Below are 12,437 nucleotides of genomic sequence, written 5' to 3'. Positions count from 1 at the left end.
ATCTCTGTTCCTGTCCCACTTTGTTACCTAGATGGGAGAATGAGCTGGGAAACCCACAGGCCTTGCTCTGCTTGGGGAACTGGCACAACGCTCATATCCAATCACTGTGCCAGCCCAAGGCAGATCTACCCCCAGGTCATGTTCCTCTGACAGCACTCATCCAGCTCCCCATAGGAAAGGCTCAGCTGTAAGCAAGAGAAATAGACTCCATCACAGACATAAGGGCTCTAGGTCCAGCTGCTGGGTGTTGGCTCCTGGGATGCCAAGAGCCACCCAGAGCTTGGCACTCCCAAAATGGCTGGTTAGGGTGTGAGCTCTGTCAGCACCCTGGGGGTGGAGGCTGTCATGTGGAGGCTGTCATGTGAATCATTGCCAGATCTGGTTAAATATGGTCTCCCATTTGCTGTTCCCTCCCCAGGTTAGGGTAAGCTGGCAAGCAGCCTTGGGCACTGGCACTCTGGCCAGGGTGGCAGAAGAAGGAGGGGACAGGGTGATCTGTGGGGTCACATAGCAGGAGGACTTTAATGACCCATTCAACTCTTGCAAGACCTTGCTGGCACAATGTTGTCCTGACTTGTCACCAACATCCTGGAGACCTGGCCCAAATATCCTCCCACTGCTGGGCAGAGAGCTGCCCCTCTCCTGCCCTGGGACAGAGCCCAACAAGCCGCAAGGGCAGAGAGGGGCAGAAGCATGACATTTCTCCAGTAACCCCCCTGCAAGCACCTGAAAGAGGCTGTGCCCATTGGGCAGCATTGGCAGCTCACAGGTAAGTGATGGAGATGGTCTCCTGGGAGGTGGCTGTGCTGAGCCCTTGGGAGGCAGGTGGTGATGCAGCCAAGATGTCCTGGTGGACAGAGCAGGTTTCCATGCCCTGAAGGTTTTCTCTTCCCTTTAGCAGCTCCACAGCTGCCTTCTCCACTTCGCTCATCTCCAGCTGGCTGCTGGCCGCCATCTCATCCCTGGTCACTGCTACGAAGGATGGGTCACGGGCCAGAGCTGCGAGGCCCCCAGAGATCAGAGCCTGGAGCCATCAGTGGAGGATGGGGTCATAGCTCAGAGTGTGCTCAGTCTGTAGCAAAGTGCCCCTGTCTACAGGCAGCCCATCCCCTCTGCCTTTGCTTTGCTCTCCTCTGTGTTGGCACATAAATGCTGTTCATGCCCGTGGCTAAGCTTTGCCCTCCAGCCCCCTCCTTGGCATGAGCATGGCAGCCCCCGCACCAACCCCTTTTCCATTCCCTGGCAGACCTTCCTTGCCCTCTGCCAGTCTCCTGCCCCTGCCTTACCTCCCGGATGAGGAAGGTGATGGCTGGGGTGGAAGTTACATCTGGGTCACTGCTTTCATCCTGCTGGCACACTGAGCTGGACACTGTCCTCTCCACAGAGCCATCCTTCCCAGGCAGCTGGGTGAGAGGAGCAAAAAGGTGCACCCTGGGCTTGGGCAATGTTCAAAGAAAAGCCCTACTTTGTTAATGCGGGGACAGCAGGTACTGTCCGCCAGCCTGGACACCCACTCCCATCCTTCTGGAGCTCTGCCCAGCAATGGAACCACCAGGGTCAAGGGGGCAGAGAGCTGGGAACCAGCCCAGGCCCACCAGTCTGCTTAGGCACTGAGGCAGGAAATCTGCTCGGAACCCCAGGATGAGGACTGATAATGTGGAGGGGACACCAGGGCTCCCCACTCCAGCCAAGAGGGATGAGAGCTGGAGAGGAACTCCCTGCCCTGAGCAAGGGCCTGGCTGTCCTCAGTGTGTAACCAGGGGCAGGGACATGGCATGCATCAGCCTTCACACATCCACTGGCAGGGTTTTGGGGATCTTTCCATGAATCTGCCTCCTGGGAAGTTTCAGTGCAGAGTGAAGGCATGTAAATGCCCCTTTCCCCTGGGGTGTCTCCCCTACAAAAGGGTCTGGGAGCCAAAGGGGCACTGTGAGCCTGTCAGGTAGATCCTGTCAGCTAGAGTGGTGCAGGAGCAACCCTGACCCCCACTTCTTCCTGTCCTGGCTCCAGAGGTAGTGGGGAAGCCAGAGAGTTGCTACTGGGAAAACAGAACTCTGAGCTCCCCCGGCTTGGATGAATGCCCTGAGCCCATTGCAGTAACCAAGGTAGGAGGCCTGGCTCATTCCCCGAGCTCATCACAAGTGGAAGTCCCAGTTAAGCTGTGATCTTGGCTGGGGAGCACCAGGGACTGGGTGCCTCTGCAGCACGGCAGTGTTGGCCTTTCCTAGGAAGGGAGGCAGGTTCAGCCCACGTCCCCCATGTTGCTGTCTCTGGAAACATATTGTCCCCTTTACCTCCTGGGGTAGAACATGCAGCCCTGATGATGCGCAGCCCCCAAAAGTGGCCACTCGCCTCCTGCTCAGCCTCCGCTGCAGCCTCTTCACAGGGAAAGTGTGGTTATGCTCTAGGGGAGGGAAAGCAGGGGCATCAGATGGGCACAAGAGCAAGAATACCACTGCCACCTCAGAGGGTATCAGCTGGGAAAGGGTTAACTAGACTGGGGGAAAGAAAGGGCTTAGGGGTAGTGGAACAGAGAAAGGCCCCCTCCTGCCCTCTCCCCCATGCTTGCTCCTCACACAGGGCAAAGATGAAGAAATCCCTGTCTGTGGAAATGAACGTGGCCTCATGGCTCTGCTGGCTTGGGGGTCACCAGCCCTTCCACAGCCTGAGGCACCTGGCTCCACGCTCTATCATTCTCAAGGGTGGAAATGTCGGGGAGAGGTGGGGAATTTATCTGCAAACTGCTGGGAGCTCTGTGTTCCCCTCCTGTCTGCTGAGGAGCCAGTCCCTTCCTGGTGCCCTGGCCCCCAGGGACTGGTGCAAATCTTCCCCAGGACAGGAGCAATGCTGAGACTCACCCAATGCTGGAGACAGGCATGGCTGCCTGGGTGCTGTCAGTACCTTCTGCCCGAGCAACTCATCCTCGTACTTCACCCTGGCAGGGGCAGGGAAATGGGTCAGCCTGAGGGATGCAGCCCTCCCTGTCTTCTCTACCCAGGGGGACACAGCTCGGGGGGCAGACCAGGAGGAATGTCTGGGTTGGATGAACAGGGTGGAGACTGCAAGAAGTAGGAAGAATTATGTCCTCTTACATTTGTAACCTGTGTCCCTGCCCCAGACTGCTCCAGCCTTTCCATACCCCATGCTCAGGTGGCTGTGGGGCACAGGGTTTCCTGGGCACCACCTCTTCTGCCACCTCAGCCTGGGTCTTGGCACACAGAGATAGCAGGAAGAAGAGGAGAAGAGTCTTTCCTGCATTTCCTGGAGCTCTGTTGTCTACCTAGATCCTAATGCCACCAAGACAAAGGAACAAAGACAAAGGAAGTGAAGGGCACTTAGGGTAGTCACACACAGAGATGTGTGGAGACACCTGTGTCCTGGGGATATCTCTGTGAGTCCTAGGCTGGAGTTGGGATTGGAGAGAGGTGTTTGCCCTCACTGCCTCCTTGCCTGGGACCCTACTTCATGCTCTGAAGGCTGAATTTCTTCACAAAGGGCTCATGTCCATGGAGCCACTTCCAAGCTAGTGTCCAGCTTTCAGTTACTTCCTCCAGGGCCCAATTTGCCTCATTGCTGGAATCAGTCACTTCTCTAGATCTTACCTGGGCAAGACCAACACACAATCCACCAATGGCACAGTGTCACTGTGAGCAGGGCGGGGCACAGCATCTGGCTCTCCCTCCAGCCTCACCACGCTCACATGAGGCTTACCAACCCTTACCCTTCCAGTGAGTTGTTGTTGTTGGCATTGTTGATGTTGGTGTTGCCTTCCTGGGGGAAGTCGTCAAGAAAGACAGGGGAGTCGAGGTCTTCGCTGCCCACCTCGGTGAACTGCAGGGGTCTCTGGCTGGCCACATGGGGCTGCAGGGGGCTGCTCCGCTCCAGGAAGGTGTCAACCTGGCCAAACAGGCCCCCTGTTCTCTGCAACCAACAGAGCATATAAGAGCAAGCGTGGAGCTCCAGGCTACTCTGGGGTGAGAAATGAGACCATTCCCATGGAAAAAGACACATCTGGGTGCCCAGAAGAACACCATTCTCTCTGATAACCTCTTTGCCAGGGCCTTGTGTACTGCATGGTGTCAAGAGCCTCTCTGTCCAGGTGGGGATATTGAGGCACTGAGAGGTGACATGACAAACCCTGTGTCACACAGCAGTGTTGGGATGAGAGCCTCCAGCCCCATGCGTTGACAAATTGTGCCATCTCTGTGGGACACTGAACTTGTGAGACCTTTGGACACAGCAGGAGCCCCTGTGACACCACAGTGGCTCAGGCTGACTCACAGACTTTTCAGGAGTGGGGAGAGAATCCGTCTCTCTTGTGGGTAGTGGTGACACCTGAGTTGTCCTGTCTCAGCCTGGGAGGAAGTGCGGATGGGCGTGACCCAAAGCTGTGGGTCAACATCCAGCATATCCATGCCAGACATAAGCAGAATCATTTTACAGAGGCAGGAAGCAGGTTGCCCAGTGGAGTAATACTAAAGCAGGGCGTCCTGATGCCTAGGTAGGGGAAAGAAGCACTGATCCAACCTTGGTGGCTCATGCTGTCTTTCATGATCAGGCTCATCTACGTGGACTATGCTCCACCTACTGGTAGCCACACTGACCCACTGGTGGACAACCAACACGTGGAAATGGGGGATGACTAGGACCAAGTACCCCTCAGCCCTGCTGGGCATCTGAGGTGTCCTGAAGGCTGTGCTTACCCTGTATATCCCTTCTTCCATGGCAGCCTCCACCATTGCTCTCTCTAGCTCCTCCTCAGCTGTCAGGTCCCCAGAGATGGCCCGATGGATTTCAGGGGCAGCTTCTTCTTCGATGCTCCTGAGCCCAGCCTGGTAGGGACAAGGAGGCATGGTTGGATATGGCCTGGCCCCACAACCCTTCTCTCTTTGAACTTTGGAGAAGGAAACACAATGAACCCCACTCTCTTGGTTCCCAAGCCATGCTGCCATGACAGATCCCTTACCAGGGACAGGTCATGCATTGCCCTGCAGCTAGCTGACTCTGTATTTGTGTGAAGCAGCTTCTGGGCAAATGCAGCTCCACAAAGGGATTTGCTAAGGACAGCCTGAAGAAAGGTCATGTTGATGATACCCCAGAGTAGCTATGTCTTTGTCCCCAGTCTGAGGGCATCTGAGCTGGGGCCCTGGCTCATTTCCCCATTCTGCACTCTTTGGGCCTCATCTTTTATTACTATAAGTGATTTCTTCCTTACAAGGAGGTCAGCAGAGGCTGGGGACATCTCTGTAGCTTTGGCCGAACACATAAACTTCTCCTCTCCCATCCCACCCTAGCAGCATCCTTCAGGGTTGTCTGTGCAGTCTTCTCTGACTCTGCAGCAGTTCCTGTCCAAGATGATGCACACCAACCCCTCTCCAACTAATGTTGTACCAATCAAGATATTCAGAGCACCAGGCACCCAAGACTGTCAATATCACTGTCAAAGTGAGGAAATGAAGAAGGACTTGGCATTGGAGAAGAGTTAGTGGGTAAGCAGATGGATGAGTAGAGTTCAGCCTAAAAACTGGTCTGAGATAAGCCTTTCCAGGTCTTATAACTGCTTCATGAGGCATCATAGCCATCTGAGTCTTATCTATGGCAGGAGTCAGCAGAGGGGGAGCCAGAAAACTCCTCTGCTTCCGGACTTATCTGCGCTCTGGGGACTAAGGTCACCTTAACCTGGAGGACCACTCATGACAAGTTCAGCATTGCTTCAGTTGGAGCCACCTCATTTTCAGAGCCTGAAGGACAAAGGCACCATGTCTCATCTCAGCCCTGTCTCTCTATGTCATCCTGGACTCTTCTGAGTTGAGGAAAGCCCCTTCTCCTATTTGCAGAACTCCCCACCATGCCGTGTACAGACCCAGTCACCATCTGCTCCCAGGATGAGTCACCCCTCCACCACCACTCCAGAACTCTCAACCTGAATCTCCACAGGATTCTTCTTGGGCCGGTAACCATAATACTCCTCCTGGCGCTTCATGAACTTCCTGAAATGCTCTTGGATGAGGAAAGTGGCATAGAATTTACCCACTGTCACCTCGTCATCTGGAGGGGAGAAAGCCAACCTGACAACATCGCCTAACACAAGGCTCTGAAGAGCCTGGAAGAGCCGAGACCCCAATAAGGGGTTCAGCCCCTCTGGCAAGTGCCACCAGGAAACACACCTCCAATAGGTGGGATGACCTGGTCCAAAAGCTTCATACTTGTTCGCTTCCAGATTTTCTTGATGATGGCTCTGAGCTCCTCATTGGCCTGCTCAAAGTTACCTGTGAGGAAAGGGAGCAGGGATGGAGTAGTTTTTCCCCAGGGGACCATGGACATGAACGAAGCCAAGGCATGTGAAAACCTGTCCAGACTCATGCAGGGTGTGATGGCTCCTCCCCAGGCTCCCTGCCCAGCAAAAATTAGCTTTCTAAGAAAGGGGCTTTGATTTGAAAAGACCTTAACTACAGGGTGGGTCCTAGCAAACAGCAAAAGGGTGGAGTGTTAGTGCCAGCTTCTCTGTTCTCTGTCTGGTCTGGTGGTCAACAACAGATCTCTACCTCCCCTTCAGTGCTCTCCTTGGCTTCACCATTTCTGTTAGCTTGCAATCCCAGGTTGTCCCCATGCGTGCTCTGAAATATCCTGTGCTCCTCCTAGTGCTGGCTGCATTTTGCTGAGGACTCTGTTTCCCAAAGTCCTTTCCCACCTCAGCCAAAAGGAAGATACACATGCACTGCCACTGGGAGATGTCAGATCCAGATGGACCCCCACTACTCAGCCTCACCTCCTGCCAGAGCTGGCTGCCCCAGCCCTGCTGCAGAGCTGCTTGTGTGATTGCTGCCAAATCCAGAACCATGGAAACAAGTTAGTGTGGTGTGTTCCCAAAGCAGGGCTTAGCAAACTCCACTGCTGGCAAGGAAGGTGGTGAGAGCAACTCTTTCTAAGCAAATTCAAAGAGGATCCCTCTAGCCCCTTTCATCCCAGTATGAGATAATAAATACATAGGGAGATGCAAATCTGGAGCAGGCAGTACTGTGATGGGTGTGGAGGAGGATCAGATTACGCTTAACAGTGTGGGAAGGGAGCTTGCCAGCCATGTACCGCGGCAGGGCTGGAAACTGGGTCAGAACTGCTCCTGTGCTGTTCAGGGTGAAGTCATCTAGTTGGGGTGTCACTGGTTTGCTTTTTGGGGATGCGACACATACATGTACAACTTTAAAATGTCCTCCATGCTTGCCCTGAGCAGCCCCATGCATGTGCCCATGGTTCCTGATCCAGGGAAATAAAGGTACGAAGATGAGGAGGGTGCTGGAAGTTTGCAGTAGAGGGTCTAGCCCAACAGGGAAGGAGTCCTGTGGTTCTTGGCAGAAAAGGCGTAACTAGCACTCTGTGTCACAGGTTCCCCTGGTCTCCTGGCCAGGTGACAGAGGCAGACACAAGTATTCTCACCTTCTGTCTTGATCTTGAGGGCTGTCCTCACCAGCGCAAAGAGGGTTGCGTTGAAGGTGACAGTGCCGTCGCTGTTCAGGGGCATGTTCATGCATACCAGACGCTGCACAACAAATCAACAATCGTGTTCCCACTTGACTGGAGCAAGCTGGCACCTCCATGCAAACATGCAGCCTGTCTTGGCAGGAGGGCAGCTACAGCCCCTCACACGGGTGTGAGAGAGACTCCGCATTGAGCGACACGTCTCAGTCTGAGCTGTGAGCCAAGGAACCCTCCCAGCTCTGGCTACTACAGTCAGGCCAGCTGGACTCTGCACCATCTCTTGGCAGCACACAGGCCAGAGAGAAAGAGACATCACTCATCCTAATCAGCTAAACCAGACTGAGTTGGAGGAAGTTTAGATTAGACCTGTGGAAATAACTCAACCTATAGGCCCGTGGTGCTACAGGAAGAGCTGGAAGGAGAGTACGTGGCATTGCTTTTAGGGCAAGAAGGGAGCTGTTCTAGGTTGCACTCCATCCTCCAAGAATTGCATCAGGCTGATGTGATTTGGGGATCAAACCTCCTAACAAGTTTGCCCAAGACCCACAAGGGTTCATACCAGTGAAGCTACCCTGAGCTCTGTCTTGCTGAACATGGTTTTCATATGAGCTTCAAACAGGCCCTGGCTTTGAGCAGTATGAGCCAAGCTGGGAAAAAGATACTCAAATGTGCCGAGCAGGAGTCTCCAGCTCCCTCAGTGCTATTGGCTCTTGGAGATAACCCTCTATGGCCCAGGCAATGTAGCAGGGTAATCAGGCCCAGCATTGCCCTCCTGCCCCAGGTGGGATCTGGAGCACTCCACTGTGGCTCAGAAATTCCTCTGCACTGAGGGCTCAGGGTCATCCAGAGACCAGGCCACTATAGCTATCTACCACGGTGCTGGAGTGAGCACAGGCAGGTGCTTCTCTTCAGGACCCTGAAATGCATCAACTCTAGCCAGGTTAAAGCATCTCTGCTTGCCCCAAAAGACTCCTCTCTATTAAACACCAGAGATCAGAGCGTGAGCATAATTTATAACACTGGAAATCTGGCTGGATTCCTGACTTCAGCCCCTCTGGTGAGGCAAGGCAGGGGTTACATGGATGCAGAAACAGCCTAGGAAAGATGCCCCTATGCCCACTAACCAAGCCATCCCCTTGACTGTTACCTTACAAGCTACACGATGTGGGCAGAACTTCCCAAAGCCCAGGGGAGGCTGGATACGTCTCAGCAGAGTCACCACATCAAGGTGTTTGATCCTCCCCCTGTGGGAGGCAACAAACTGCATCAACAATGTGGATGGGAGACACTGTGGGGCACAGTGGTGTGGGAAGGGACGTGTTGGTTTGTCCCCTTGGCCTGCCCCATGCTCCTTCAGTGGGCAAATCCCTTCGCTTTCCTGCGCTTCTTGGGGAGAGCAACTGTTCGCCATGGCACTGGACAGCAGATAAAGCTGTGCCGTAGAGTGGGAAGAGTTGGCAGTATCATTGGGATTGGATGAGGAGGGGATTGGAAGTCTCATGGCCCCAAACATGATGATGGTTAGCATCTGCCCTGGGACATGCTGAACAAGCTGGCAGTCTGCATTCATTTCCAGAGGCCGGGACCTAACTCTTAGACACTGCCACAGCTAGCACTGCGGTACCTGTCTCAGGGTTGCAGCAGAGGGAGCAGTTCATCCTTGGCCTCTCTGACACCGGCCCCACGCAAACTGTACCCTCATTGCCACTCACTTCATGCCATGCAGGATCACTCACTTGGCCTCAGGGTCATACTCAGCCCAGATCCGTTTGAATTCATCCAGGTGATGGGGCCCAAGGATGGACCAGTCACGTGTGAGGTAGTCAAAGTTGTCCATGATGACAGCCACAAAGAGATTAATGATCTGAGGGCAGATGAGTGGGTGTGAAGGACACCGGGTCGGGGCAGGACCAGGCATGCAGCAGGTCCCCATGTAGAGGGGCAGCAATACCCCTTGTGACTCAGAGCACAGAGCAGGGCAGCACTGCCCATGTGGCCCTGACCAGGACAATAGGAAAGTGAAGGCAGACAAGGGTCAGCTCAGGGGTGAGAAGGGGCTTGGGATCCTCCTAGAGCCTGTGGATGCTGTGGATTATCCCATGCACAGAAGGGCCTTCTGCCCTAACCCTGGCTGCAGTGGGCACAGGACAGCTCTTCCCTCTCCACCCTCACAGGAAACACCCTCGCATCAGACACTAAAGACATGGCCTATTCATCTGGACAGCAGCATGCTGAGGGGCTGTGGCAAGGATCTACCTGGACATCCTGGGCCCCATGGAAGTGCAGGTGCTAGGTTTACACCATAGGCTGGGGGATGACACCTCTGGGAAGAGGGTGCTGTGGGGTCAACTCCATGAGATGCATGGCCACCTGAACCCAGGCATCTCCTGGGACTGGGAGTGGGGTGCCAAGGGGTGCCCCAGGTTGAGCACGGGACCTGTCCCCCACCACGACGCAGGGCCCAGTGGGAGAAAGATGTACCAGGAAGGCGCAGAGCATGTAGAAGCTGATGAAATAGAAGTAGGCGAAGCCTGTGCCGCAGGTGTACTCCTCACCCTCAGCAAAGTCTGACTCAGGATCACACAGCTTCCCGTAGCTGCAGGCCAGCAGAATCTCCTGCCAGGCCTCCCCTGTCGCACACCTGAGGAGAGGGGATGCCAGCTGGTCTCTGCCCTGTGCAGGATGTGCACTGGGCTTGTAGTGAGGGCTGCAGCTGGCCAGTGCACAGGCGAGCAGGGAGCCTCTGGGAAAGGAGCGGTCAGGATTCCAGGGTTCACTCTCCAGCCTGGGGGTTTGGGTAGCATCTATTATTGAAAGCTCTGAAGTGATCTCTTTGGGACTAAGGGAAGCCTTGGGCTGAGCTCTTGCTTCCCCTTGAGTTTCTTGAAATTTCACAAATTAAAATCCAATTTGGGAAGGAAACATTCAGAATAGAAAACTTAAAGTGCCCCCTTTCTCCACCAGCTCAGCCATACTAGGCACACCAACAGCCATTCCTGAAGTACTTCCATTGCTACATGACATTTTTCTGCAGGGGAAAAAACAAATCAGCTACAAAAATACTGATCTTCTTCACTCCAGGCTAGCGGGCAGCCGTGGGAGAGTTTGAGACCAGCTCTCTTCCAGAGTTGCCTGCTTGACAAGAAAAGACCAACCTGAATAGCAGCAACACAGCTTGTGGGAAGGTTTGGAAGTTGTTGTTCCTGTTGATCTGGGTACCATCCACCATGGCAATCTTCCCAAACATCTGAAAATCACACTGTCAGGTCCCCAGCACCCTTCCTCAGATATCCCCTACTCTCATGACAGCAAAGTCCCAGGAAGTGCCTGGCAGAGTACCTGGTTTCTCTGTCCCCACCCCCCCACCCCCATCCCTGCACCTCTTTGGATGCTACCAGACTTGGAGTGGCTGCTCAAAACCAAATCTCAGCTCTGCCCCTCTCCTTACCTGCATCCCGATCACAGCGTAGATGAAGAACAGCATCACAATCAACAGGGCAACATAGGGCAGAGCCTGTGACAAAAAGACCACGGGTCAGGTGAGACAACAGCCCCATATCAAGGCAACCTGAGGACAACAGATTGGGTCTGGAGGTACTGCTTGGGGCTGGCAGTCAGGCCTCCATGTGGGGAGGGGGTTTACACTTTACTTTCTGCCTGTTCCTCTAACCATCCCCCTGCCAGCCCCATTTTCTGGTGCTCATGCGTGGAAGGCTAATGCCAAGCCCCAAGGGATCATTGGGTTGCTGCAGCTGGGATGGAGGCTGAGCAGGCCTGGGAGATGCTCAGGGCTGAGGGAGCTGCCCAGACTCAGGGGCTGGTGTGCTGAGATGCTGCAGCGTGTTCCTGAACTGCCCACTTGACGCAGTGCCCCAGCCTTGCTGGGTCCAGGGCTGATGCCCCAGGGCATTTCCCTGCCTGTTTGGTCAGCCATTAGGGGACAACCAGAGATGTCTCATGCTCCGAAACATGCTGATGTCAGCCTGGGAAAACCCACACAGATACTCCCAAACATGCAGACAATGGTGTTGCACATGGTGCAGACCCCCTGCTACAATTTGAAGCCAGCAGCCTGTGACCAAAGGAGCTTTTCTCCTCTGCCTGTCTAGAGAGACTGTTAGCCCAGTTAGTCTCAGCATCAAAGCCTGCTGCCAGCCCGTGACACGTGTATGTCTGGGAGGGGAGAGATGTCCTTTACGCACCTGGAACGACTTGATGAAGGTCCACAGGAGGGTCCTGACACCTTCTCCCCGGCTCAGCAGCTTCACCAACCGCATCACCCGGAAAAGCCGGAAGAAAGTGATGGAGACACGGGAGTTGTCATCAGCGTCCTGCAGGCAGACCACAACACTTGGAGGGCAGTGGGTGCTGATGCCTCCAGGCAGATAAGAGTGGGAACAGGCCCTGGGGGCAGAAGGGTAACGAGATCCCTCCTCCAGGCACAAATCATGCTCCCCATGACCCTCGCCTGTATGGAGGACCAAACAACGATGGTGATGTGCTGGCATTTTCCCTCCAGCCTCTGCATAAGTTCATCTCTTCAGCCCTGCTGTCTGACATTTCAACCCACCCTGGACTGCCCAGGGGCCAGCTATTTACATGTATTAAAGAAATCCCATTAGCTAGGGGGATGGGACACTTCAAGGAGAAAGACATGATGTAATGTAGGTTGGGGAGAGCTGTGCAGTTCACCACATGCCAACCAGGGCCACCCAAAGACAGACTAGGGTCCCTCCTGGCTCTTGTGCGCTAGGTACCATTTTGGACCTTCCCACCCCAGCTGTGGGTTTCAGGGCCTCCTAGTGTGGGTAGCTCTAGGCCAGGCAGAGGAAGGGGTAATAATGGCTGTTTAAGCACAAAAAGGTCAGTTTGAGGATTGTTCAGTCCTGGGCACATCGCAGCAGGGCTTTCATGGGACAAATGGAGAACAGAGAATGAGGAGGCTCTGGGTGGGGGGGGGG

At 54.5% G+C, this 12,437-nt stretch overlaps 1 protein-coding gene across 1 annotated transcript; it reads right to left on the bottom strand.

Moving 5' to 3' along the window:
- Positions 1 to 763: 763 nt before the first annotated feature.
- On the bottom strand, positions 764 to 11,851 carry LOC112962820 (voltage-dependent L-type calcium channel subunit alpha-1S-like; the record flags this gene model as incomplete). Its single annotated transcript, XM_026059318.1, has 15 exons — positions 764 to 1,024; positions 1,287 to 1,403; positions 2,295 to 2,404; positions 2,859 to 2,935; positions 3,722 to 3,921; positions 4,704 to 4,832; positions 5,924 to 6,048; positions 6,168 to 6,269; positions 7,435 to 7,537; positions 8,624 to 8,720; positions 9,213 to 9,340; positions 9,958 to 10,117; positions 10,632 to 10,723; positions 10,925 to 10,990; positions 11,679 to 11,851. Coding segments are annotated over 15 exons (1,940 nt in total), but the record flags the coding sequence as incomplete, so codon positions are not given.
- Between the last annotated feature and the right edge of the window lie 586 nt (positions 11,852 to 12,437).

The sequence above is a fragment of the Apteryx rowi genome, unplaced genomic scaffold (genome assembly GCF_003343035.1).
Source record: "Apteryx rowi isolate R43461 unplaced genomic scaffold, aptRow1 scaffold_1556, whole genome shotgun sequence".
Taxonomy (NCBI): domain Eukaryota; kingdom Metazoa; phylum Chordata; class Aves; order Apterygiformes; family Apterygidae; genus Apteryx; species Apteryx rowi.
Note: the sequence above shows the minus strand (reverse complement) of the source record. Positions and strands in the feature narration are given on the sequence as shown.